The following is a 24,055-nucleotide window of genomic DNA, read 5'->3' as shown; positions in this document are numbered from 1 at the left end:
GGAGTTTATTTATCGTGTGTTGTTCGTTGGAATAAATTATTTTCCTAAACAAAAAAATATAAATACGGTGTTTATTACTATTTAAAATAGGAAGACATCTACAGTTAAGTCAATGTATTTTTTTTATACATTTCAAATGTACAAAGTATTTATGTTAATTCATTTTTTCATTTTCAGTGTATTTCAAACCTCTGACTATTTTTGTGTTTTCCTGTTCGTTTATGTATTGTGTTATCTCAATTCAAATACACATTTTCTATAATATACACTGTAAAAATATTTATACAAATGCCCAGGTATCTAAAAATATAAGCTTTCCCTTGTACATGCATGTTTAATTTCAACAACTTGTCACTGAAAATTATGGATTAGTTTATATATACACCTATATTTAATAAAAAATACACACTAAAAATAACAAATTAGAATTTATTAACATTTTGCAAAGAAATACAGCATTCAAAACTAATTTTGTAAATAAAGAGCCATTAAAACAGTGTAAATTAACAAAATAATAAAGAAAACTCAAAAATGAATCAATATCAAGTATTACCAGAACTTAATGGTTATTTTTTTGATATGCAATATGAATATAACTAAGCTGTTTATGAACATGTACATCAGTAAAACACATACAGATAACAAATCACTGCTGTTCAGAGTGTCTACTAACACATTGGTCAAACCAGTCATGACATTTGCTAGCAGAAAATATAATAACTGATTGCGGTTAACAGATTGTATAAGGCATAGTGCATCCATACTTTTCCTCATTTTCTCCTCACTTGATAAATTTTTCTTAGTCTTACACGGCCACCACGATGAAGATACAAGAGAAACATTGGAGATCACTTTGGAAAAAAGCAAAATCACATCAGCAGTAGTTAAGCAAGAAAGAAATAGCATGGATTGGGCAACAGTCCAAATGCAGAAAGAAAAATTGGCCATTCTGCGTGACACTGGTTCTATAAATGTCTGGCACATGTGTAAGATGATAAATAACCCAATGCTGGTTAACAGAAGGTTACGGATCACTTTGATCCAGTCTTTAACTAATGTTCTGCTCTGCATCAGGTAAAGGCCAACCTGAACCCCAGCCATATAGATTGCTATGTAACCCACAACTGAGAAGATACCCTCTCTGTTGGCCTGTAGAAAGCCTGTGCGGTCGTTATTGTGAATGAGAAAAGACTTAAGATCTGTTGTCTGCAAAATAACCTGGTAAGCTCCACTAAGGAGGAGAGCAAGAAGCCAAGATGCGTTTACAGGAAAAATGGCTAAAAGCACAGACGCCACCACTCTTACAATAGCCAATGTGAAGAAGAAGTTCCAGTGAACTCCATACTCGGTCACATGCTCATGGTAGCCAGTTGACTTGACGCTCGCCAGCCTCAGCAACCCCAACACAACCAGGGGCCATACAGACATACACTGCTTTAAAACATGATTGAACTTTGATCCTTGAATATTCTTGCCTCTCGCTTCAGGACACACTAGCGCGTTTGCCATTACATAAGCTCCCACGCCAAAATCCATGACCCCTGTTCCATACGTCTCTGTTTTTGCATAACGTCTTGGGAACACACTGAAGTCAACCGCTAGAATGCTTATGGAGGTCTTCACATTGACCAGAACCCGAAACACCGTTACGAACGGGACCAGGTTAGACTCCATCCGAGTTTGTAGAAATCTGTTAATCGTACTGTGGAGGAAACCCTGAGATGGACGGGTTTTGTTGTTGTACACATAGTAAATGACAGCAAAATCCACTAGGGCTAGGCCCATGATGACAAAGTGAAGAATATCGCTAAGTATAGTGCATGACAGAACCAATGGCATTATCAGTGTCAAGAAGTCTAACAGAAGATGGGCTGGCCGGGATAGTGGAAGGACACCTTTTCCCAGGTAAAAAACTATCAGGAAAAGTCCTCGGCTCAGGACGCACAGTGGAGCTAACAGGGATCCCAGTGAAACCTCTGTCAGGGTTGTTCCATTAAGGTTGCTCACAAATGCAATCTTGCCTTCTGGCAATGCCATTGCCTGTAACAAATGATATGCATGAAAATTATTAAAGTACACTACAAACATAATGTTACTCATAATGGTTAGTGGGCGACCAATATGGGTTTTCAATAGCTGATGCTGATAACTACAGTACAGAGTCTATTGCATGCCAATATATTATTATTATTATATATAATATGTATATATGTGTGTGTGTGTAATGCAGAAAAGTCTAAATGTGTGTAAAGGTCCAGAGATGGTAAAGCAATACAGTCAACAACAACGAGGAAAATGAGTAAAATAAACATATTTTGATATGTTTTTACCTACCTCGTCCAGTGTAATTTGTGCAGTGAGGATAGTGAAACCCAGAGACAACACTGGACTGTCAGGATAAACCGGTTCAGCACACTTAAAAACAGACTCCCATTTATCATTACTTGACTCGCATTATTAATTAGTAAAAGCAAATACTCCCCTTAAAATTCGATTATTATTGTTCATTCAAAATTCTCTCTTTAAAATGACTGTCCGCACATGAGAACTATGGTGTTTCTCTTCCGCGTTGGGCGTGGCTTTCCTCTGCACTCAATAAACTTGTTTGCAAGAACCGACTGCAGGATGACGTCAAAATACCGCGAGAGCGAGACGAAATTAGACTTCGTCTGCTTTCTCTAATCGTTCTCGCGTTACTTTGACGTCACCAGGCTGTCAGTTCTTTGGCGCCGCATGAAGTCGAACATGCCTATTGTGTGGGCGGAGACACAGTCGACGTATATAATGTGACGTCACCGTTCGTGTCAGTTCTAGCGGGATGGGAACAGACTTCGGAGTTTTGTCCTTCACGCAGGAATGTTCATGGAAAAATGAGAAAAATGAGTAGAATATCGTTTTAATAAAAGAGATTTAACACAGTAGATACCAGGAAAAGTGTCTTTATACCTTACACAGTCATGGCGACTGTAAAACAGAAACTTTTATTCAGAAATAAAGACGTTAATAGTTCTGACGGGACATTGAGGAGTTTCACTGAAAACCGACACAACGAGACGGTACGTAAAATGTATTATTTTTGCACACTTAATGTCTTAATCCTCACCTCCACGTGAATAATTCATCTTTGTGACAGTTATGTAGATAAGAAATTTGCAGTGTTATGTATTTCAGACCAAACACCATGATGTTGCTGTCAGTGTAACGTGACATATAAAAAGCCACGTGTATAAAATAACACTAACGAAAAGTTGTACTTTTTGTAAGTGTGATCTGGTAATGATAGTTTTATAAAAAAATAAAATAGAATAAAAAAGTCACAATTAATTAACAATTATATTTAAGTTACCATGGACTAGTTTTTTATTGAGTAACAGTTAACTACGTTAATGATAGTAGTGATTATAATTTATTATGAATGGTAATCCCAGATTTGCATGTCCATTGACGTTGACAGTGTTGTCAATGACCCGGATTAACCATACTGTAGGTGCAGATTACTTCGGGTAGTCTGGATTAAAACATGTTACCACACAGAAAGTGTTGATTGTATTCATTTGTTTTTTACCAGTCTTCAGTCTAATAAAGTTGCATGCGCTGTCACATATTGTTTAGTGTGGATACAGTTGGTTTGTTATGCCATTCTCCAAAGATCCCTTCCAGTCATTGGCAGTGGCACAGATATAGTCATTTTATTTGTCATTACCACTATGATTCACAGACAGCTGTGTTTATGCCAGACAGGAATCCTCCTACATTATAGGTGTATAAGTGTAGTTTTAAGGATTATGGTTAAGTACTGTGGCTTTTGTCAGTGAGACTATAATTTTCCTTAAACATTATTAGTCATTTTTATCATTGGAGTAACGTAATTGTAGTCCAACCCAGAATGATTAATTTGAAAGATTATTGCCAGTTACATTTCTCTTAACCAGTTAGTGGTGTTCAGTAGTAGTTTACAGGTTGTGTGATTGGATTAAGGTACAGACCTGTCTAGCAGACAGTGTTTATTATTAGTTTATCCTGTGGTGCGTGCCCTGCTCCTATCCAGCACATGCTGCTTACTGTCATCACAACATGGGAACAAAAGAGTACAGTAACACTAAAGAATTCATACCTGATAATCATTGTTTGTTTATGATATCCAACCCTATTATATTTCAATATTTCTCTTTTTATGATGTCTCATAGAAAGGTTTGGATAGATTTGTAGTTTTGTACATTAATTTTACAAACACATAACACACCATAAGCAGTTAAAAATACTATGAGAATCGAATGTGCTTAAATATTTAGCTAGTTGTTGCAGATAAATAATAAGTCTGTTGTTGCAGAAGTCTTAAGTGCCTGTATAAAACAGCTATGATAAAGCAGGTGTAAAAGTGATTGTGTACCCAGGGCTCACAAAATTTCTAAATCCCCTTTAGGCACTCTTTAGGTTTTGGTAGCCCAAAATGAATTCAACTAGCCCAGATTAAAAGGAAGAAAAAGTAGAAAACATCAAGCAAAAACATTTTTAAATATCAGCAATGATGTAAGGAATAATTGACGACAGGCCTTTTTATTTTTAAATAATTCAAAGGAGTCAATTATTCTGCTTATACCACAGTTACCACAAACATTGCTCTGGTGCCTATTTTTAAGACATTTGACAAGTTTGGTGTGCAGTCATCAAAAAATAATGAATACCCGTGAAACATTTCTCAACCAATCAGAATACAGCATTCAACAGACCCGTGGTATAAATATAAAATAATCAACTTACAATCAACTAATAAATTAATTCCCACCTTAGATGACTAAAATTGGGGGTATTTATGAATTTTGGGGGCTACTTACAGACAGACTTTACAGAAAAACCAATGGAAGGATGGATTGACTGTCACGGCTGCTTGGATCAAAAACTAGCTTGAAGGTTGCTTTTATCACGTGTTGTTTATCATATTTTTTATACCACAGCGCTGTTGATTGCTTTATTCTGATTGGTTGAGAAATGTTCAACAAGTAAGCATTATTTTTTGATAAACGCACACCTGACCTGTCAAATGTTTGAAAATAATGCACACCCGCTGTATATCGGCACTTCCCTTTCCGCATTACCACCTTGGGTGTGCATTATTTTCTAATAATTCAACGACCCATAGCGTATTCCTTATGTGTCTGGTAAGAATAAAAAAAATCTTATTACGCTGTGCTCTGAACAAATTTATTTCTGTCATGCAGGTAAATGTGCTGAAAGGGAGAACTCAGGCTCGGAGAAAGTCTCTTAATGATTCATTGGAAGGGGACATCAAAGATTTCCTCATAAATGAATCTGAACTTCATACGTATGATGACCTCACCAAAGTAAACCCTGTTACCCCCACTACAGGTACGATATAAAAGTCTAAAATGTATATTAATATTTCAAAATAAAAGTCTGTGACTTATCATTGACTGTACTGGTAATTTTTAGCTTTTGTCTGATTATTATAATGGAATCAAATAATTTTCGTCTTTTCCTTTACTGATTATAAAAGATGTAAAAGGTGGCACTATACATTTACTCTGCTATACATATTAACAATTTGAAATCTGTGGTTCTTCTAATGTTAAATTCCATAATATCAGTCTTAATATCATCCCTCATATGAGTTCTCTGCTAAAATGCTTTTTATATTGCGTACACTTCTGCTAATGAAAGTCTAATTCCTGTTTATTTGGCAGTGCTGAAGTGTCTGCAGGCTCGGTACAGTGCAAAAGTGTTTTACACACATGCTGGCTGCACACTGGTGGCTCTCAACCCATTTCAGCCCGTCCCTCACCTGTACTCTCTGGATGTGATGAGGGAATATCACTCCGCCCCTCAGCCTCAGGTAAACAAACACACACCTGAAAACATGATGAGCATGTCTAATGTACATATAAATACTCCTGTGTAGAAACTATAAATGCTTTTCATGGTTATATACAGGGCTAGATGATTTGAAATTTTGTTTTGTTTCTGATGTAAAGCTGTCTAATGATGCGTAACTTTGTCTTTTACTATATATTAGACATGCCCAGTGGACACACTGCTATATATAAAGCAGTAGTTCTGTGAAAGTCTGCCCAGTGTTAAAGTATATCTTTGTATGCAGGAATTCAAGCCACACATCTTCATTGTTGCAGAAGAAGCCTACAGGAATGTACAGGGTCAGGTGGAGCCTATAAATCAGTCACTGGTGGTCTCTGGAGAGAGTGGAGCTGGAAAAGTGAGTGATTTTTGTGTCACCTCCTCATTAATGACATCACCGTTTAATTTTAACTTTAAAGGTGCTGTATAATGTACAACTGTATTTGTGTAGGTATAAATGAATAATAAGAGCTCTGTAGATGGTAATGACATATCATGAGCCTCCAACACGATTATTTCCTCCTTCTTATGTAAACCTTGTGCATGCAACACTAACTGTGAATTTACAGTCGAGATGTACGCCCCAACATTAAATCACACATTAAATTAAGTACAATGTTGTTACAGTGCTAAAAACAAAGGTGGGACTGCTGAGTTAGAGCCATATACTAGTTAATGTTATATGCTAGTTAATGTTATATGCTAGCGTTTTGGCTGAAGTTCTACTATTGACGTCACAGTTACGTTTTGCAGGTCCATACTGAAAAAACACAAACTTACCACTCAGAAACGTCCATTAACAATCTCCAAACAATTGATTATTCCTCAAAATCTGATACAGACTCAAACATAAGATCTGTTTACACACACACACACACAGAGCTACTGAATGAGCTGCTCTGAGAAACAGCCAATCAGAGCAGAGCTCAACATTATTATTCATGAGCCTTTCAAATAAGGTAATAATAGACCATTTTATTTTAAGGGCTAATGCTAGGGTTGTAAATGGACATGGAAAACCATCTCTGGATCATTTTTGCACTTAATAAAGCCATAAACCTTCTATTTGGATATCAGAGGACAATTTAACAGAATACATCAATGCATTATTTGGCACCTTTAATCTTATTTCTATTTGAACACACAAATGAAATACAAGGATCAAAACAAGCTTTTATGACCAAAGTTTTGAACATCTGTTGGAGGTTGATCAGATATCCTCAGTTTTTTATGGATTTTGAGGATGAGGGTGTGTCATGCAAAGGGGTTATAAAGCCGTCCACCACATTTGGCTAGATTCCACTGAGTGACCAGAAAATTTGCACCAAAATAATGTAGAGTTTGATTGAACCCATCAGCATCAACAGTAAAACATATGGGAAGTGCTTTTTACCTCTTAATATGCTTATTTATTTTTCTGTCCTAACTACCACAACTACCACTAGTATTTGCCTTTATCATTGTGTGTTATCCATGCTGTTCATGAATATGTGACAACCACAGCTGTAGATGACCCAGTAATCCTTTACTCCTGTACTTAATATCTTTTAGACCTGGACGTCACGCTGTCTGATGAAATACTACGCCACGGTTGCTGCATCTTCTCAAAAATGCCAAAACACTGTAGAGAAGATAGAAAGACGAGTGTTGGACTCAAACCCTCTCATGGAGGCATTCGGTGAGGAAGAAAGAGACAAGTTTGGGTGATGCGGTTTGCTCTCCAAAGCTCTGATCTCTTCCATTAGGCTGAAAACTTGTGTTTGTCATTTTCTTTATATTAACCAGGCAATGCCTGCACATTACGCAACAACAACAGCAGTCGTTTTGGAAAATATATTCAGCTGCAGCTCAACAGGTCAGTGGCTCGTTCCTTTTAGCTCTTGAATTTAAAGCAGCATGCAAGTATTGTAAAAATCAATGTGTGGTTATAATGCAGCTCTCAGCTGCTGGTTGGCGCGTCAGTGCAGACTTATCTGTTGGAGAAGACACGAGTGGCTTTCCAAGCACCTAATGAGAGAAACTTTCACATATTCTACCAGGTAAAATAAAAACCTGCATTCACACAACCTGTCAGAATGAAATTAAATAGCAACTATTATCCGATTCACGATTTTACATTTCCTTCGTTGTCTAAGTGTATATTAGTTCATGTTAACCAAATGCAAAATATATAAACCCCAAAGTAAACAATGACGCGAGTTATCATCTCCAACGTAAATCTCTTTCCTTGGACTACAACAAACAGATTGTAGGCAACAGTTTACTTCCTGTGATTGGTGATGTAGTAAAGACCGACATTATCATAATTCCTCCCGTTTCAGACTTACAGCCTGTATGTTAAAGGAATATTCCAAATCCAGATAATTTACTCACCACCATGTCATCCAAAATGTTGATGTCTTTCTTTGATCAGTCGAGAAGAAATTATGTTTTTTGAGGAAAACATTGCAGGATTTTTCTCATTTTAATGGACTTTAATGGACACCACCACTTAACACTTAACTCAACACTTAACAGTTTTTTCAACGGAGTTTCAAAGGACTCTAAACGATCCCAAACGAGGCATAAGGGTCTTATCTAGCAAAACGATTATCATTTTTGACAATAAAAATAACAAATATCCACTTTAAAAACACAACTTCTCTTTTAGATTTGGTCGTCATGCGCTAGCGTGACCCGACGCAATACGTCATCACGTCAAGAGGTCACAGAGGACAAACCCGAAACTCCGCCCCAGTGTTTACAAATGTGGTGAAAGAGGACCGTTCCTACGTTGTTGTATGTGAAATGATAATAATTAATGTCTTTGTGTCAGTTTATTGTTTAAAATGGTCCGCAAATGTGCGTTTCATATATGTAACACGTGACCTCCCTACGTCACTATGCATTTACGTTAGGTCGCGCTGGACCGGACCTAAATGAAAAGTTGTGCTTTAAAAGTGTATATTTGTTATTTTTCTTGTCAAAAATGACAATCGTTTTGCTAGACAAGACCCTTATGCCTCATTTGGGATCATTTAGAGTCCTTTGAAACTCCGTTGAAAAAAACTGTTAAGTTTTGAATTAAGTGTTAATTGTTGGTGTCTATTAAAGTCCATTAAAATGAGAAAAATCCTGCAATGTTTTCCTAAAAAAAAACATAATTTCTTCTCGACTGAACAAAGAAAGACATCAACATTTTGGATGACATTGTGGTGAGTAAATTATCTGGATTTTTCTTTTAAGAAAATGGAATATTCCTTTAACTCCTGTTAGCATTGTATTGTGAGCGAATCTTTCAAACATGGTAAGGAGCGTCACATTTCCTGCTGACGTCAGAGGTATTCAGGCCAATCACAATGTACAGATTAGCTGGCCAATCAGGGACACAGAGCTTTTCAGATCGATGAGTTTTGTACAAAATCAATGTGTTTCAGGAAGCCAGGGAAATCTTGAGCTACAGAAATGTACGGTATGTTGAAAATAATGTGTTTTTTGAACACTAAACCATGTGAACACATTGTATTACACCAAATACACCAAATATCATTGTTGTTTAGCAATGAAATAGGTGCACTTAAAAGATTTACAAAAGTTATCATTATGTGAGTTGTGTGGTCTTTATAATTAGGTTGGGTCATGCTTGCAAAACAATTTTCAAACTTAACAAAACATTTCCTAACCAACTCCTTACTGTTGTTGTTCTTAAGCATTGCTAACCAGTTACAGCACATTTGTAAAGCTTAAAATGCTTTCGCAAGTCATATTGTGTTTATGATCACTTTATGTAATTTAATGGTGATGTGCAGGTAAGGTTTTTCCAACCCGCGAGTGCTGCTTTTATGAAATGATTTGGCTTGGCCCGCACCACTGTATTTCTTTTTACAACCCGCACACACGACCATTAAATAGACATACTAGACATTTATTTCAGCCTAAAAGTTCTTGGAAACCAACATGGTCATTTTAATAACTAGATAGAAACATTTTCAACATTTACAAAGCAGCGTTTGTATTCATCTGTATGGAAGAACTATAAATACCTCAACTTTAGATTTAGCAGCTTGACCTTCTTTTGATTTTTAATGATGTAAATTCCCGACCTTAATTTTTCAAAAAATGATTGAAAAACAGATAATTGTACATTTATGCCTTTGATAGATGCTTTAATCCACTGCATTACAAGATCTAAATTTTTACCAGTATGTGTGAACCTTTTGTGCCTCTAATGCAATGCTTTACCAGTGAGCTATACAGGAGAACCTTCAAAATACATCTTGACGATGTCATGATTTGATCATTGTTTGACTCGTGTCACCTGTTCCCCTCTTAATTTTCTCCCTTATTTAATGCCCTTGTGTTTGCTGTCTTGTGCCAGTTCGTTTAGTAAATTTACATGTACCTAGTATATAGTTTGTCAAGTCAGTCAAGTAATCCTGTTGTGTAGTCGTTGTCAAGTTTATTCTTTTGTTTTAGTCAAGTCAGTTTTTGTCATTTACCTAATCTTGTTATTTTGCCCCCTCGTGGGATTTGCTTTTCTGTATATTTCCCAAATAAAGTCTTTGAGTTCATCCATTTTGTCTGCACTTGGGTTCTGCCTTCACCAACCCTGACAGATTAATTATTAATTAATTAATTAATTAATTTAATTCAATCTACATCTTCTCTCTTTGGTTTAATTTGAAGATGATGAAAGGGGCCACAGAAAAACAGAGACTGGAATGGATGATGCCTTTAGACCGAGGCTTTGCCTGGTTGCCAAATGCTGAGAAAACCTTAGATGGTGAGTACTACAGCACGTAATAACATTTAAAAATGAGTTTTTTGTTTTATTTAAATCTTATCTTTTCTACCTGTTTGCGTCTGAGCAGAAGACTGTCTGCAGGAAACTGTGGAAGCAATGGTCAACCTTGGTATTGATGAAGAGAAGAGGGCACAGATATTCAGGGTTAGTTTTGATGGGGTAATAAATAATACATCTTAAGAATAAATGCTATATAAATAACATGATTGTGTGTCATTGTTTCGTATAGATACTTGCAGGTCTTCTGCAGCTTGGAAACGTGGACTTCAGTCCGGCATCTGAAGAGTCCCAGCCATGTGCTTTGGATGAAAACTCAAAAGGTGTTTCTGCTGTATAATCTACAAACATTCAGTAGTGAATTACAGAGCATTGTTATACGTTTAGTGGCTGGGATAGACTCCAGAATGGATGGATTTGTATGTGTGTACGTATCTTTGTGTGTTTCTGTAGGATCCTGTGCAAGAGTGTTGTGTTGTATTGAGTGTCTAGTGTTGATAACTTCTCTCGCTGTATGTTTTGAATTATGTGTAGGTTTCCTACAGAAGACCTCTGTCCTGTTCCAGGTGCCATTAGATGAACTGCAGACGTGTCTGATCGTACGAACTCTTCGTGCTGGTAAACAGAACGTGCTCAAGCCGTGCTCGCTGTCAGAATGCACAATCCGCAGAGACTGTCTCGCTAAAGTCATCTATGCACAGTAAGTCACAGACAGATGAAATGATAGTACATGTACATCAATACAGTCAGATTTATATAATTATCATATAGCAAAAAAGGCTCAATGCCAATAGTGTAAAGAAACCATTTGTGATCCTGTCTGTGAAAACCTGAGCTAAAATCTCATAATCTGATTGGTGATTTGGAGCATCAAGGTTTGATTTCACACATCTTTGAAAATCTTGTAACAATCAGCCTTATCGGATGAGTCACAAATATATAACTGTGTGTGAGATTAAAAGAGTTAAAATGATGAGACAAACAAGTGTAATCAACTTAAATAAGTGTATTTACAAACACAAGGTACTTAAAACAACACACTAAAACTCAAGACTGTTAAAAGAAAGGAATATAAAACCCAAACCTAAAACAATCTAAAAGTCCAAGCGTTTAAAGTGTCCTCCGGTGTATGTACAATTAAAGTCTAATCCACAAAACGTGTTTGGAAAGGTAAGTCAACATAGAAAGAAACTCCACAATCCAACAGAGGTTTAGCTTTAGCATATGCTAACAATGTGCTTCTGCTTCTCCCTTTTATACTGGCATTGGTTTCCTGTCATGTGATTACTCAATATTACAATAGCAAAAGGAATAAAATGGAATGAAATGGCTAAGAAAACATGTAAAACCTATTAAAAACTCAAATATACATAAAACCACAATATAATGTATAAAATGAGCGGTACAACATGTTTCTTGTGTGACCGTGTCACAATCTTACTCAGTCAATATTTAAAAAAATCAAGATTATATGAAGAGTTTGGTTACAAAATGCTAAAATCAGTATTTTACCAGGTTAGTATTAAAATGTAAATTCTTAATTTTACTCAAAATCTAATATCCGCCGTGTTAAGGGGATCGCACGCCGGCCACGCCGCTCAGCGCCGCACAGCGCCGGGCCATTCTAAATCAACTGAACCCATTGTTTTCTATGAGTGTACGCACACCGGCGCCGCCCAGCTGTGACTCAGGAAGTTGTTCAAATCCCTGTCGCGCCACACAGCGCCACTCACATAGTTTAACATTAAATAACATCATATTTGCCCCAAATCATTAAGGATTAACATTGGCTGCTAACGTATATTTTGCATTTTGAAGTAGACCCTATCTGACGAAGCTCGCACTATTTAATGTGCACTTCCGGTTTACAATACCTCCGAGTTCTGCTAGGCGCGGCGCGACGCGACGCTGAGCTGCGCGGCCGGTGTGCGATCCCCTTTATTCTGCAATAAATCCGCTCAACATATCACAGCGCACCACTACATGCACTGTAAACAATAATGGTGACACGTTGAATACACGTAATCCTAGTTTTTCTCATCTTGTACTTTGTGATCAACAAACAAACAAAAACTAAATAATACTTTGATGGCATTGATAAACCTGTGGTGGTTTTCTGTAACGGGAAAGAACCGTAAGCCATCAAAATCTTACGCAAGAGGCACTCGGGAGACGGGCTTGTTCTCCCGACAGCATCAAGCTTCTGTCATGCTAACACATCGACCCCAGGGGATCTTATGAAAAACGTAACATTATTTTACACGAAGCAAACGAAAATCGAGCAGTACCAAAACATTTTACAGCTGATCGCTGTGAAAAAAAGTTCAGCGACGACGTCCCAAGTATAACCGCAGCAATGACAGTGTTCTTAATATGATTTGATTAATGCCATTAATGTTTCTGTGTATACCACTGATATAACATGGCAAAGATGAATGCACATTTATCGATTGATTCAAAAGATTTATAGCATTTTAAAAAAGTAAAAACTTGTCATGGATTTTTTGCATTTTGTGGAAATCAGTTTTTATAATAAATCTTTGAAAATCTAATTATGGATTTGATTTTTTTATGTTTTTATAAACTAAAGTTGCTATGTTAAAGTTTGTAACAAGAAACAGTGATTTTCATCTTGTCACTTTCTTGGTATAGAAAACATATTTACCGTAATTAGTCAAAATGGATTTATTGCGTTTTGGAACCAAACTCTTCATATTTTCATAGAATAATCTTTACATTATCTATTATCTATATTTTATGTAAGCAGTAAATCTTTAGCTGGGTATTCACAGAGTGGGTCAAGTTTTTTAGGAAATGTTTATTTGGAAGGTGATAACACAATAGTACACCAATTGTTTCACAGATATAACACAGATAACAATGAAATACACATTTCTGTTGATGGCTGGACAGACTTTTACTTTACTACATTAATAAATTCAAAACTTTTTTTTACATTTTAAACTTAATTATATAAAAAAATTTAGTACTTACTTTTACTCAAGTAAAACTTTTACTTACTTTGACTTGAATATAAGTAAGAAAGTACTAGATTTTCTTTGTAATAAAGTATTCAATTAAAATTAATATGAAATGTAGCAAAAAGTATAATATGGGTTAGATTGTAGTGAAGTTACAGTACAGATACTTTGTTAAATTTACTTGAGTGGAGTTAACTACTTTACTTCTGTAGCACCTTTAAAAACACTGAATATGTTTTAATAATTGACGATACTAACCAGGTAAACCTTGACAGTGATTAGTTGTGTCTAGTCTTATGTCATATGTCGTCTGTCAAAAACTTTTAGTGTATGCTGTCAATGCATTAGCATTCTCTGAATGATCAAAATGACTCTTACATCTGTTTTTATTTGACAGATTATTTGATTGGTTAGTCACTTTCATCAATAACAGTATGTCTGCAGACACTTCCATGTGGTGCAACTTCATTGGTATGCATTAATTTTTTATTTACAAACTGCATGTTTTCTTTTGGAAATTGTGGAATCCAAACAATACATGTCTGACCGGTTTGTTCTTCAGGCCTGTTGGACGTTTATGGTTTCGAGTGTTTCCTCTTGAATAACCTGGAGCAGTTGTGCATTAATTATGCTAATGAGAAGCTCCAGCAGCACTTTGTGGGTCATTATCTGAAGGCCCAACAGGAGGAGTACGTGTCCGAGGGGCTGCAGTGGTCCTTCGTACGTTACCAAGACAACCAGGCTTGTCTGGACCTGATTGAAGGCAGTCCCACCAGCATTATCTCCCTGCTCAATGAGGTCTGCTTCCACATCTTATTTGAGAGAGCAACAAACTCAATTTCACTTTGTGTCACAAGCGTGTTTATCACTTTGTTTGCTGTCCAGGAGTGTCGTTTGAACAGAGCATCGGATGCTCGGCAGTTTCGTGTGCGTCTGGAAAAGGAGCTGTCAGAAAACGCCAACATCAGCTGGGACAAACTCAGTAAAGAGCCTCATTTCACCATCGCCCACTACGCCGGCAAAGTCCGCTATCAGATCGAAGGCATGATGGAGAAGAACAAGGTATAAACTAGGGATGCACCGATACCGATACTGGTATCGGGTATCGGCCTCGATACCACATTTTCTAAAGTACTCGTACTCATTAAAAGTCCCCCGATACCTGGAATTGATACCACGGTCTGAGAAATGTCTATGTTTGAGCAGCGTGTAAGGGGTTAATGCCTCTTGTGTTGTCCAAAGAGGCAGAGTTTACAACAAACTGGAAAACTAGTCCTTTGTTTTTTTGTTAAATTATATGACTAAAGCTGTTACCTGTAAATTTAAATCATGTTTTTTTATTAAGTACTCGGTATCGGTATCGGCAAGTACTGAAATGCAAGTACTCGTATTCCAAAAAAGTGGTATCGGTGCATCCCTAGTATAAACTATAGAAATAAACTATAAGCCTATAGATGTGACCATACATCACATAAAAAAAATTAGTCGGAAGCTTAAAATAAGTTGCTTGCTTTGTTTTTGCACGTGTTTTTTTTTTCCACAGGACCCGGTTCCTCCTGAGCTTATCCGTGTCCTGCAGAAGTCCCATGATTCATTGCTGCACAGTCTCTTTCATGAGGATGACCATGAGATTGGGGCGTCCAGAGGACACAACAAAGTCATTACTGTTGTCTCTAAATTTAAGGTACAGTGCCTAAATGACTGGAAATTAATATAATTAACCACAAATTGTTTAATGTTAATTTAAATCATAAGATGCATCATATATAGAATCATTATAAAGGAGTCTTAATACCAGATCTTCCAGTGATAAATATTTCAATGTTTTTTAACTTGGGACCCCTTTAATTCAATTCTAATCAATTCACATGTGTTTGTATAGCGCTTCTGACAATGCATATCATTTAAAAGCTATTTTACAGAAAAAGCATCTTTATATCAGAAAGTAAAGTTGTTTTAGCAAAATTAATGTATATCATATGTGTAATATTTGACAGTTTTCTATGATCATCATATTTTAAGACTTTACTTTATATGGCGATTGCATTATACTGACCTGCTTTTGGTTTTTGTGAATTTACAGAACTCACTTGAAAGTCTGATGAAGATTTTGCACAGCACCACTCCTCACTACACACGCTGTATTAAACCCAACCCTGAATGTAGACCGCTCACCTTTAAAAAGGAAGAGGTAATGACATCATCTGCCTCATTTAAATATTAGTTTGCTACTGCATCAGACGCTTGAAAGGATGCTGGTGTGTACTCGGTGTTGACTTTATTATTTATACTGTAATTTACAGTTTGATTATTGAGTGTCAGTCTGGTTTGTGTTCAGGTTATCAGTCAGCTTGAAGCTTGTGGGATTGTGGAGACCATAAACATCAGCGCAGCAGGATTTCCTATCAGGTAACACATGCACAGCATACACACATCTCTTGTCACACAACTAACTACTAATACATTTGATGGCAATATTTACACTCTTATTGAAGTATTCAGTATTACAGCATTCTGCTTGTTTTGTGTGATTTCAAGTTTAGAGACGGAATTAGAGGCAGATATTTTTATATTTAATAACAGTTTTTAAATGTAATTTGTGCAGAATTCCTGATGTTAGTTTCCTCCAGCGATATGGACTGATTGCAAACATGCGACTAAACAGAGATGACAGTAAGTAAAACTTTTTCACAACTCACCTGTTATTATTGGTGTCATGCACAATTTTTCATACTTAGGAGTTAGTTATTTGAACAAACCACGCACCCAAAGTATTAAACATGACTGCAAAATCTGTGAATATGGTTTGTGCTAAATCTGTATCCATTTAATATCAGTGAGGAGACTTTCGTTGTGTTATTTTGATAAGGGGCATTGAGCAAGTGTATGAACATTAGGGGTGTGAATCATAACTGTGGCCGGTTGCATAAAACTTTAAGACTAGTCATTCATTTTTTTCTTCAAGCATGTTACATAGAAAGGTAGATTGGTCTAATTTAAATCCAAATAATAAGACTGATTAGCCCTAACTAATTGCTAGTTAGTCAGAATAATTTTTAAGACGCAGTCTTAACTGCATGGCTATGTTTATGCAACCGTCCGCTGGTCTCATGATTTGATTCGGATATTATGTCAGCGGTTCGGTTTAATCCGACATTTCGATGCATTCTCAATTTTTTATATGACTGTACAGGTAAGTCTGTCTCTCTCACACACTCTTTCTCATCTTTTTTGTCAAAGGACCGCATTTAAACTATGCTCCAGAGGTGCGCTTCACTAGCTACATTTATATGCAACCAAATAATCGGTTTGTAATCAAATTGATGACTCAATCGGATTCACGTAAACACCTTAATCAATATGGTTAAAGTCGATCTGATGCAAATTTGGATCGTTTTGAAAGGGGTGGTGTAGTTTGATCTGTGATCCGATCATCATCAGGAAAAAAGTATGCATGTAAACACATGAATCGTAGTATTTTCTTAATCGAATCCAAAAATATCTTCTGCACATGTGCAGAATAATTGTGCTGAAGTTCACGTCTTATATTAACATCATATTCATGTATCACATGATTCTCATCACAGAAACATGCAGTAGCAAGGCAATGGCAATACATATTATTAAGGTAATGGGGTTACGCACTGTACATTTTGCAGGGTTCATGCACTTTCATACCATTAAATAAAGCAATAAAATGGTTGTACCGAGAGAAAATCCATTATTTGTTTTTATGCATAAATGCAGTAATCCTTTACATTAGCATCGCGATGCCATGTAAACATGATATTGGTCATGGTTATAGTGACCACAATCACCACGGTTGTCAATATTATCATGGTTTTGTGACAATTTCTATAATTGTAAAAAAAAGTACTGATGCAAACCAAATTTAAAATTGATTTTACATGGAAGTGCACTTTGGTTCACATAAACATCAAATAAATAACATTAACATTAATAATGGCACATTTGGGGTGGTGAGATAAATGTTCATCTAGTTCAGAGAAAACACAAGTGAGTAAATCAGATTTTAATATAAACACAGGGAAAAATCAGTAAGTCATCTGTGTGCGTATGTTGAAAGAAATCAGGTGAACTTTATGACCTAGGAGTAAAGCTGCACGACGCCTGAGCTCAGAGCAATCAGAGAAGAAACAAACAGAGCTTTAAACTCATCACATCATTTAGTGAAAAATGAAGAGAATGGATCTGTATAAAGACATATAAAGTAAACAGGTGTCAGTACAACTAGATTTCCAAAAAATGTTGATTTTTTTTTGTGGATTTAAATTCAGCACTGTCATCACAAACACATGAGAGCAGACGTGAATGATTGTGTTTGTCTCGTGTTATTGCTTAAATTGGTTGAAGCTGGACAGGAGTTTTCGAGCCGTGACACTGGCACGGTTAAATGGTGTAATACTAACCGTTGGACATTTTTATCGCGGTTAACCATTACATCTCTATATCCAACAGCTCTAATGTACATCCTCCTTATCACCTTAGCAACACCATAGCAACAGCACCCTAGCAACTGCCAACAGCATCCGATCATTGTACAAGCAAATAGGGATGCACCGATAGGATTTTTTGGGCCGATACCGATATTGATTTAAACGGGAAACTTCTTGCCGATACCGATGCCTATACAGATATTAAACACTTGTATACAATACTATACAGTTGGTCTATTAGCTAGTTTATTTCGGCATCAAATAATTTTTACTGAACATGGATTGGATCTAATTAACATTCAACTGACCAACATAATAAGAGAGGCACAAATTAAGCTAAAACAAATATAATAAGACAACATGACAACCTTCAAAGGTGGTTTTAGCTATTCAGCATTTATTTTATTAACAACATTAACTATTTTTTTACATATAATGGATTTCTTTATGCAGTTAATTAATAAACAATCGGTATCTGCCTTTCTCGTGCTATTGCCGATATGCCGATGGTTTCAAATTCATCAAAAAACGGCCGATTAATATCGGCGGCCGATACATCGGTGCATCACTACAAGCAAATTTTCATTGTCTTTGGAAAATGTAAAAACCTATTCTTTAAAACTCCCCTGTTTCTTGTCCATTTTTCTCTCTTTTAGTATCTTCACTCCATTCTTCTTTATTGGGATTTTTTTAAAGCGTAATATACAGATCTGTATTCTTCAGGTGAATAACTGCATGGTTTTCTAGTATAGATGGTTCATGCAGTTCACACAGTGGTTGCTAACTAATGTTGTTGTCGAAAGCTTAACATTTTTGGGTGGTTTTATGTCACTACTTGTGCTTGAAATATTTGCTGTGTGCTGTGTTAAGACCTGTTTGATTTATTGTCTCTATTTCTTCACACTCCGCTGTTGATATTTGTTTATTCACACATTGTACCTGTACCAGTAAAGAGCATCATATGAATGACAATATTACTGAAGCATCACCAGCTTTGTATATGTCATGTCATGGCCTGCAGTAAACATTGTTTTTCTCACCCGCAGGCCCTGAAATGAGTGACGAGTCTGTTCTGAGATCTGAAGTGGAGGATGTGCTCAGGTTAATTCTCAAGAGACACACCCCTAACTCCACCCTCAACCCTGTTGACAACAACATCATGGTGCATTGTGGGAGGACCAAAGTCTTTTTGACTCATACCCTGGTAAAGATGCCACGCTGAGTCACAAATGCTCAACAAACTTGGATCTAATGCCTTTTATGATACAATCAATCAGATCACATATGTAGGTAGTTGGTCACGTATGTAACTGCATTTTGCTTGTTGTCTTAATGCAAGTGCATTGGCCTATGGAGATAAACGTGGATCTTTGCATGACATCAGCACAGAGTGACACATGTATCATGATGCATACAGTCATAAAAATCTCTTTTGTTAATATCAGGTGCAAACTTTAATTGGCTGTGATGTTGTTAATGGTAATGTAACACATCTGTGTTGTGCAGTTGGAGATGTTGGAGGAGAGCAGGATGAGGGTGCGATCACAGAAGGCGTTTTGTATCCAGTGTGCCTGGCGTAGGCATCAGCATCATCAGCGTAACATCAAGACGCGGGCTGTCACTCGTATACAAGCAGGTCAGGATTTATCATCACAGTACTTGGATGCTGTATATCAGTTATTTATAGACTATTATCACTATATATATTATTAATAGTTTATTGTCAAACATCATTTCTTTTATGCAAAACTTAAAAACAATAACTATCCTGTTACTACACTGGAGAAGTGATGGAGCTTCATTGGTCAAAAGGTGTGTCGACACTGACCGATAACATCCATTTCTCTTTCTTCTGATTGGCTAAACAATGTGACATCTGCTGTTGGTCTAGACACATTGTACCTGATTAATCATGTAACACAGAACAGATGTAGCTCACCTGAGCCAAACAACTACTGTACTGAGATCAGATTTGTACTGCTAAACCTCTGATCAACATTTATTATTATAAGATAATAGCAAGTTATTACATAATAATCAGAGACTGTAAGACTGAACATGGAGTGTTATTGACATGATAAAGAGATGTGTGGGTTTTTTTAGACTGTCATGTTTTATCTGCTTGTATTCTTGGCATCTCCTCCAAACACCCATTCATAGGAAGTGGCCTGATCTTCTAAGCTACAGACGGTTTAAGCATGTGGGATTATGTTAGTGTCACACATTTGTGACCCGCACCATCAGTTTGAATCGCTTTGACCCAGAAACACATTTTGAGTTTCAATACACTAAAGTAAACTACAAGGTTCCCACTGTCCTTAAAATCCTTGAAAGTTTGTGAATCTGGGGGATAAAATTCAAGGCCCTGGGTATTTTTTGAAAATATACATACATAGATACAGGTCATTGAAAGTGCTTGAATCTATTTTATTCAAGAAGATTTCTGGAAAAAAATCCATATTATTCCCTGTGTAGTGTAGGATAATATCATATAAATTCTAGACTTTTTAAGCACACGTGCTAAACTGTTCGCTTTTAATGCTTTTATCTTCTGTATGTGAATGTTGATTCATACCAAAATGTTTTTTTCAATAGTTGTGTTTGACACATGAAAACGTCTCGGGTTACGTATGTAAATGTTGTTCCCTGAGAAGGGCAATATTTTAGATAGCGATATACTTCCTGGCTCCCGCGTCACCCTGTCTTTGTCATTAAGCCTCACCATTGGTTGAATTTGATCTACACATTCAGACGCACTTACCCCTGGAGGTGCCCCCAAAGTGTCACCACAGTGACGCAGCGCGAGTTCCCTCAAAAGGGAACTGTAACAATGTATCTTTAAAGGTAACACGATGTAACCTTGCTTTCACTTTAAATGTGTCCCCACATTTATTCCTTAAATTTGAGGGTATTGGACCTGGAAAGTCCTTGAAAGGTCCTTGAATTTGAAGTTAACTAAGGTGTGGGAACCCTGAAACTAAGTTTTATCTTTTAGTGGCGCTGTCCCGTATATTTTGCATGTCCATTTCCATTCTAATCATGACAAACTATATCCTATTCAAAAATGTTGAAAAACTATATATCTTTGAAAAGCTTTCATATTTCCAAACCTATTAGCAGTAACAATAATGCAGTGACAGTAATTTATTCATTTGTGACAAAATATGCAGGAAACTTTTGACACCTAGTGGTCATTGTTGGTAAAACCTCTAAAAGTGATTTTAACGTTTAAATCACAACTAGTTTAGACTTATGTCTTAAATGTGTTGATTTTCTGACATGAAACATAATTTTTTTTATAATTTTATATATAAAATATATAGACAGTTTCATTGGAGGCATGTGCGCTGATGCGATTACGCGTCTGGTCGGAACTTTACTTCCGGTTTCTGTTTGTTTAATGGTCTGACTAGTTGCTAAACTGAACTCTTGAACAAATACCTTGTCGAAAATAACAAATGTTTTGGTTTCCTAGGTAATCTATGTGTTGTTTATTTTGCTTGTTATATAAATAAACTACTTTAAAAAGACTGTTGATATTTATCCTAAGCAGAGTTTACCTGAAGTTACGTGTTTTCCACGAAAGCCGCTTGTTTATGTTGTTACCTCTGAAACCGTCTATAGTTTATTGCAATGTTTTTATTAATTACAATTAGGGGTGCAACGGGTCACAAAACTCACGGTTCGGATCACATTACGGATTTTGAGGCACGGATCGGATCATTTTTCGGATCAGCAAAAAAAAAGTATGGGAAAATTCTAATAACAAATCAAGAAATTACAAACATTTATAAAAAGAACAAGGTTGCACATTAAGTAAGGTCTAAAATCATTAGTTACAGAAATCAAATGAATAATAACACTGCATTTATTGTATTAATTAAATGTAATTATTATTTTTTTAAAGCTTCAGAAGTGATTTTCTCTTTGTCTTGGGTTGTTTGATTAACATTAATGACACAGACTTAAGTAGGTCAATTGAGCTTACTGTCTCTTTAAGACCAAATGTGCACAGACTGCATCTCTCTGTTTGTGCACTACCGAGTCCCCTTAAACGAGCGCACAGACACAGACAAAGGGTGAATTACAGACGGCGCAGCATTACAGTCGTCCCACATAAAAACGTTACGTTGTTTTTCATTGCTCTATTAGCCAAATGTATTTTAATACACTACAGTATGAGAGAGAGTTGCGCAACTCTCTGAAATTTAAACATCAAGAGTTCTGATCTTTGAAGGATGATTACGTCTGACTCGAGCTGGACCGGACGCATTCAACCGCACGCGTGCGTTTGTGCGTAAAGTAAACTGATCACTTTAGCGCCGTTTTGCAGTTAAACTGTTTAAAATCACTTGAATGTTAACATTTGCAAACCTTTATAACACTTACAAATTATAAACTTTCCCTATTTAAATTTGCGTATTAATCCGCGAATCACATGCGAGCCGAACCGTGGGTCGTGATCCGTACGGATCACGGATCAACTGCGATCCGTTGCACCACTAATTACAATAAATGTAAACTGCATTATCCTTCCAGATACTTGCATGAAAAACTGTAAAGCGTCTTCTTTTAAACAAGACCAAGATTAGGCTTCTAAAATAAAAATGCCAGAGTTATATTAATTTAAAGGTGTACATCACCCTTATTCAAAAAGGGCTGCGCCAGTTAGGGGGTCAAATAATGTAAACGTTGCTCCAAACCACTTAAATGTCGACTTTCTAAACTTAAGTATTCAATGTCCCCCTCTTTGTATTTGTCTGTATCACAGGTGTGAGATCCTGGCTGGTTAGAAGAGAAGTGAAGAAACTGCACAAAGCTGCATCGGTCATCCAGTCCAGATGGAGGCGTTGGAGAGTAAGCCCACCGTTGCTGTTCAATACACTTATATATTTATTCAGTTCACTGGAGCTCAGGTTTGTGTTTTGCTTCTTTTTGTATTGCTCTTGATTTGCGCCGTGCTGCAGGCACACATGGATGCGCTCGCCGAGGCAGAACTGGACGACGCTGAAGATTTTGTTGAGGAACAAGCATGCGGGTTGCCCAAGCTGGACCCTCTGCTGAAGGAGAGAGGATCAGTGCAGCTCTCCAGCATCCCAGAGCCGGTTGTGGTCAGAGGTTGGCCCATCGGGCTGGTCATGGCTTCTGCGCCCAACGTCACCGTGTCTCTGACTGCGTCTGGTTTTCAGAGGGTCATGTCAATGATGGCATGTCTAAAGATTCCCTTTAGACACAACGAATACAAAGTAGAGACCAACCAGTTTGAGCAGGGGGTTGCTTCCATCAGAGCACAGCCACGGGTAAGAGACATCTGAAATGTAATGCTTACCTTGTTTTCTTTAGTGTTCGAGTGATAAATAACAACTTTAAGAGCAATATTTTGTATAAAAAATGTTTTATTTTTTTAGGGGTCAATTAAAATGCATCTGCAGAGATCTCCACTGCTGTATGCTAACATGCAGCCCGTACACAAGACTGACGGGGTGACTGGATTTAATCAGATACTGTTGGAAAGAACCTGATACCTCGTGTCCTTTCATTTGAATGAGCTTCATTCAATCAATGCACCTTGGAAACACTAAATCACTTAGCTGCCTTATTGTTAGTGTAATAGTGTTTGATATTGATATACTCTCAACATGAAGCACAAGTGCCTTGAATTCTGGAGTATATACTGTAGACCCTTTTATAATTATGTTACCTCTGATGACCGAGACATTTTATACTTGCATGATCAGTAAGAGAGTTAAATTTGCACAGTTATAGATATCATTGATGTGCTGCTTATATATCCCAAAAAGGGCATTTCCAAATATCTCTACAGAATATTAATTTAATATAAAACTATGAAAATGAAGCATTAAACATCCTAAATGACACATAAGAGCTTACTGTGTATTTATACGTGTTTTATATCCAGCAACTTGCTGTTGAGGCTACTATGAAAAATACTATTACTATTTGC

The 24,055-nt window shown here is 36.7% G+C and overlaps 2 protein-coding genes across 2 annotated transcripts; one reads left to right on the top strand and one right to left on the bottom strand.

Annotated features, from left to right (window-relative positions):
• Positions 1-176: 176 nt before the first annotated feature.
• pigw (phosphatidylinositol glycan anchor biosynthesis, class W) lies at positions 177-2,556 on the bottom strand. Its single transcript, XM_065250069.1, has 2 exons — positions 2,335-2,556; positions 177-2,040 (listed from the first exon to the last, which is right to left on the bottom strand). The coding sequence occupies exon 2, from the start codon at positions 2,035-2,037 to the stop codon at positions 550-552; it is 1,488 nt and encodes a 495-aa protein (XP_065106141.1). The 5' UTR covers positions 2,038-2,040; positions 2,335-2,556; the 3' UTR covers positions 177-549.
• Positions 2,557-2,829: 273 nt separating this feature from the next.
• Positions 2,830-24,003, top strand: myo19 (myosin XIX). Its single transcript, XM_065251148.2, has 23 exons — positions 2,830-3,056; positions 5,221-5,368; positions 5,704-5,852; positions 6,117-6,230; positions 7,424-7,550; positions 7,658-7,727; positions 7,809-7,911; positions 10,538-10,634; positions 10,723-10,799; positions 10,885-10,975; positions 11,187-11,352; positions 14,031-14,104; positions 14,196-14,431; positions 14,519-14,695; positions 15,177-15,317; positions 15,717-15,824; positions 15,972-16,042; positions 16,239-16,306; positions 19,137-19,294; positions 19,597-19,726; positions 22,862-22,947; positions 23,058-23,390; positions 23,499-24,003. Exons 1-23 carry the CDS (start codon positions 2,958-2,960, stop codon positions 23,610-23,612), a joined length of 2,937 nt encoding a protein of 978 aa, XP_065107220.1. The 5' UTR covers positions 2,830-2,957; the 3' UTR covers positions 23,613-24,003.
• Positions 24,004-24,055: the final 52 nt, after the last annotated feature.

Source organism: Paramisgurnus dabryanus, chromosome 5 (assembly GCF_030506205.2).
Source record: "Paramisgurnus dabryanus chromosome 5, PD_genome_1.1, whole genome shotgun sequence".
NCBI lineage: Eukaryota > Metazoa > Chordata > Actinopteri > Cypriniformes > Cobitidae > Paramisgurnus > Paramisgurnus dabryanus.
This window is presented reverse-complemented; position numbering and strand designations above follow the sequence as displayed.

Excerpts from the sequence above, each read along its gene's own strand:
- pigw (XM_065250069.1), bottom strand. The coding sequence starts at position 2,037 with ATGGCATTGCCAGAAGGCAAGATTGCATTTGTGAGCAACCTTAATGGA.
- myo19 (XM_065251148.2), top strand. The coding sequence starts at position 2,958 with ATGGCGACTGTAAAACAGAAACTTTTATTCAGAAATAAAGACGTTAAT. Across the intron at positions 5,369-5,703 it reads CCCTGTTACCCCCACTACAG|TGCTGAAGTGTCTGCAGGCT; the intron begins GTACGATATAAA and ends TTTATTTGGCAG. Across the intron at positions 15,318-15,716 it reads CTGTTGTCTCTAAATTTAAG|AACTCACTTGAAAGTCTGAT; the intron begins GTACAGTGCCTA and ends GTGAATTTACAG.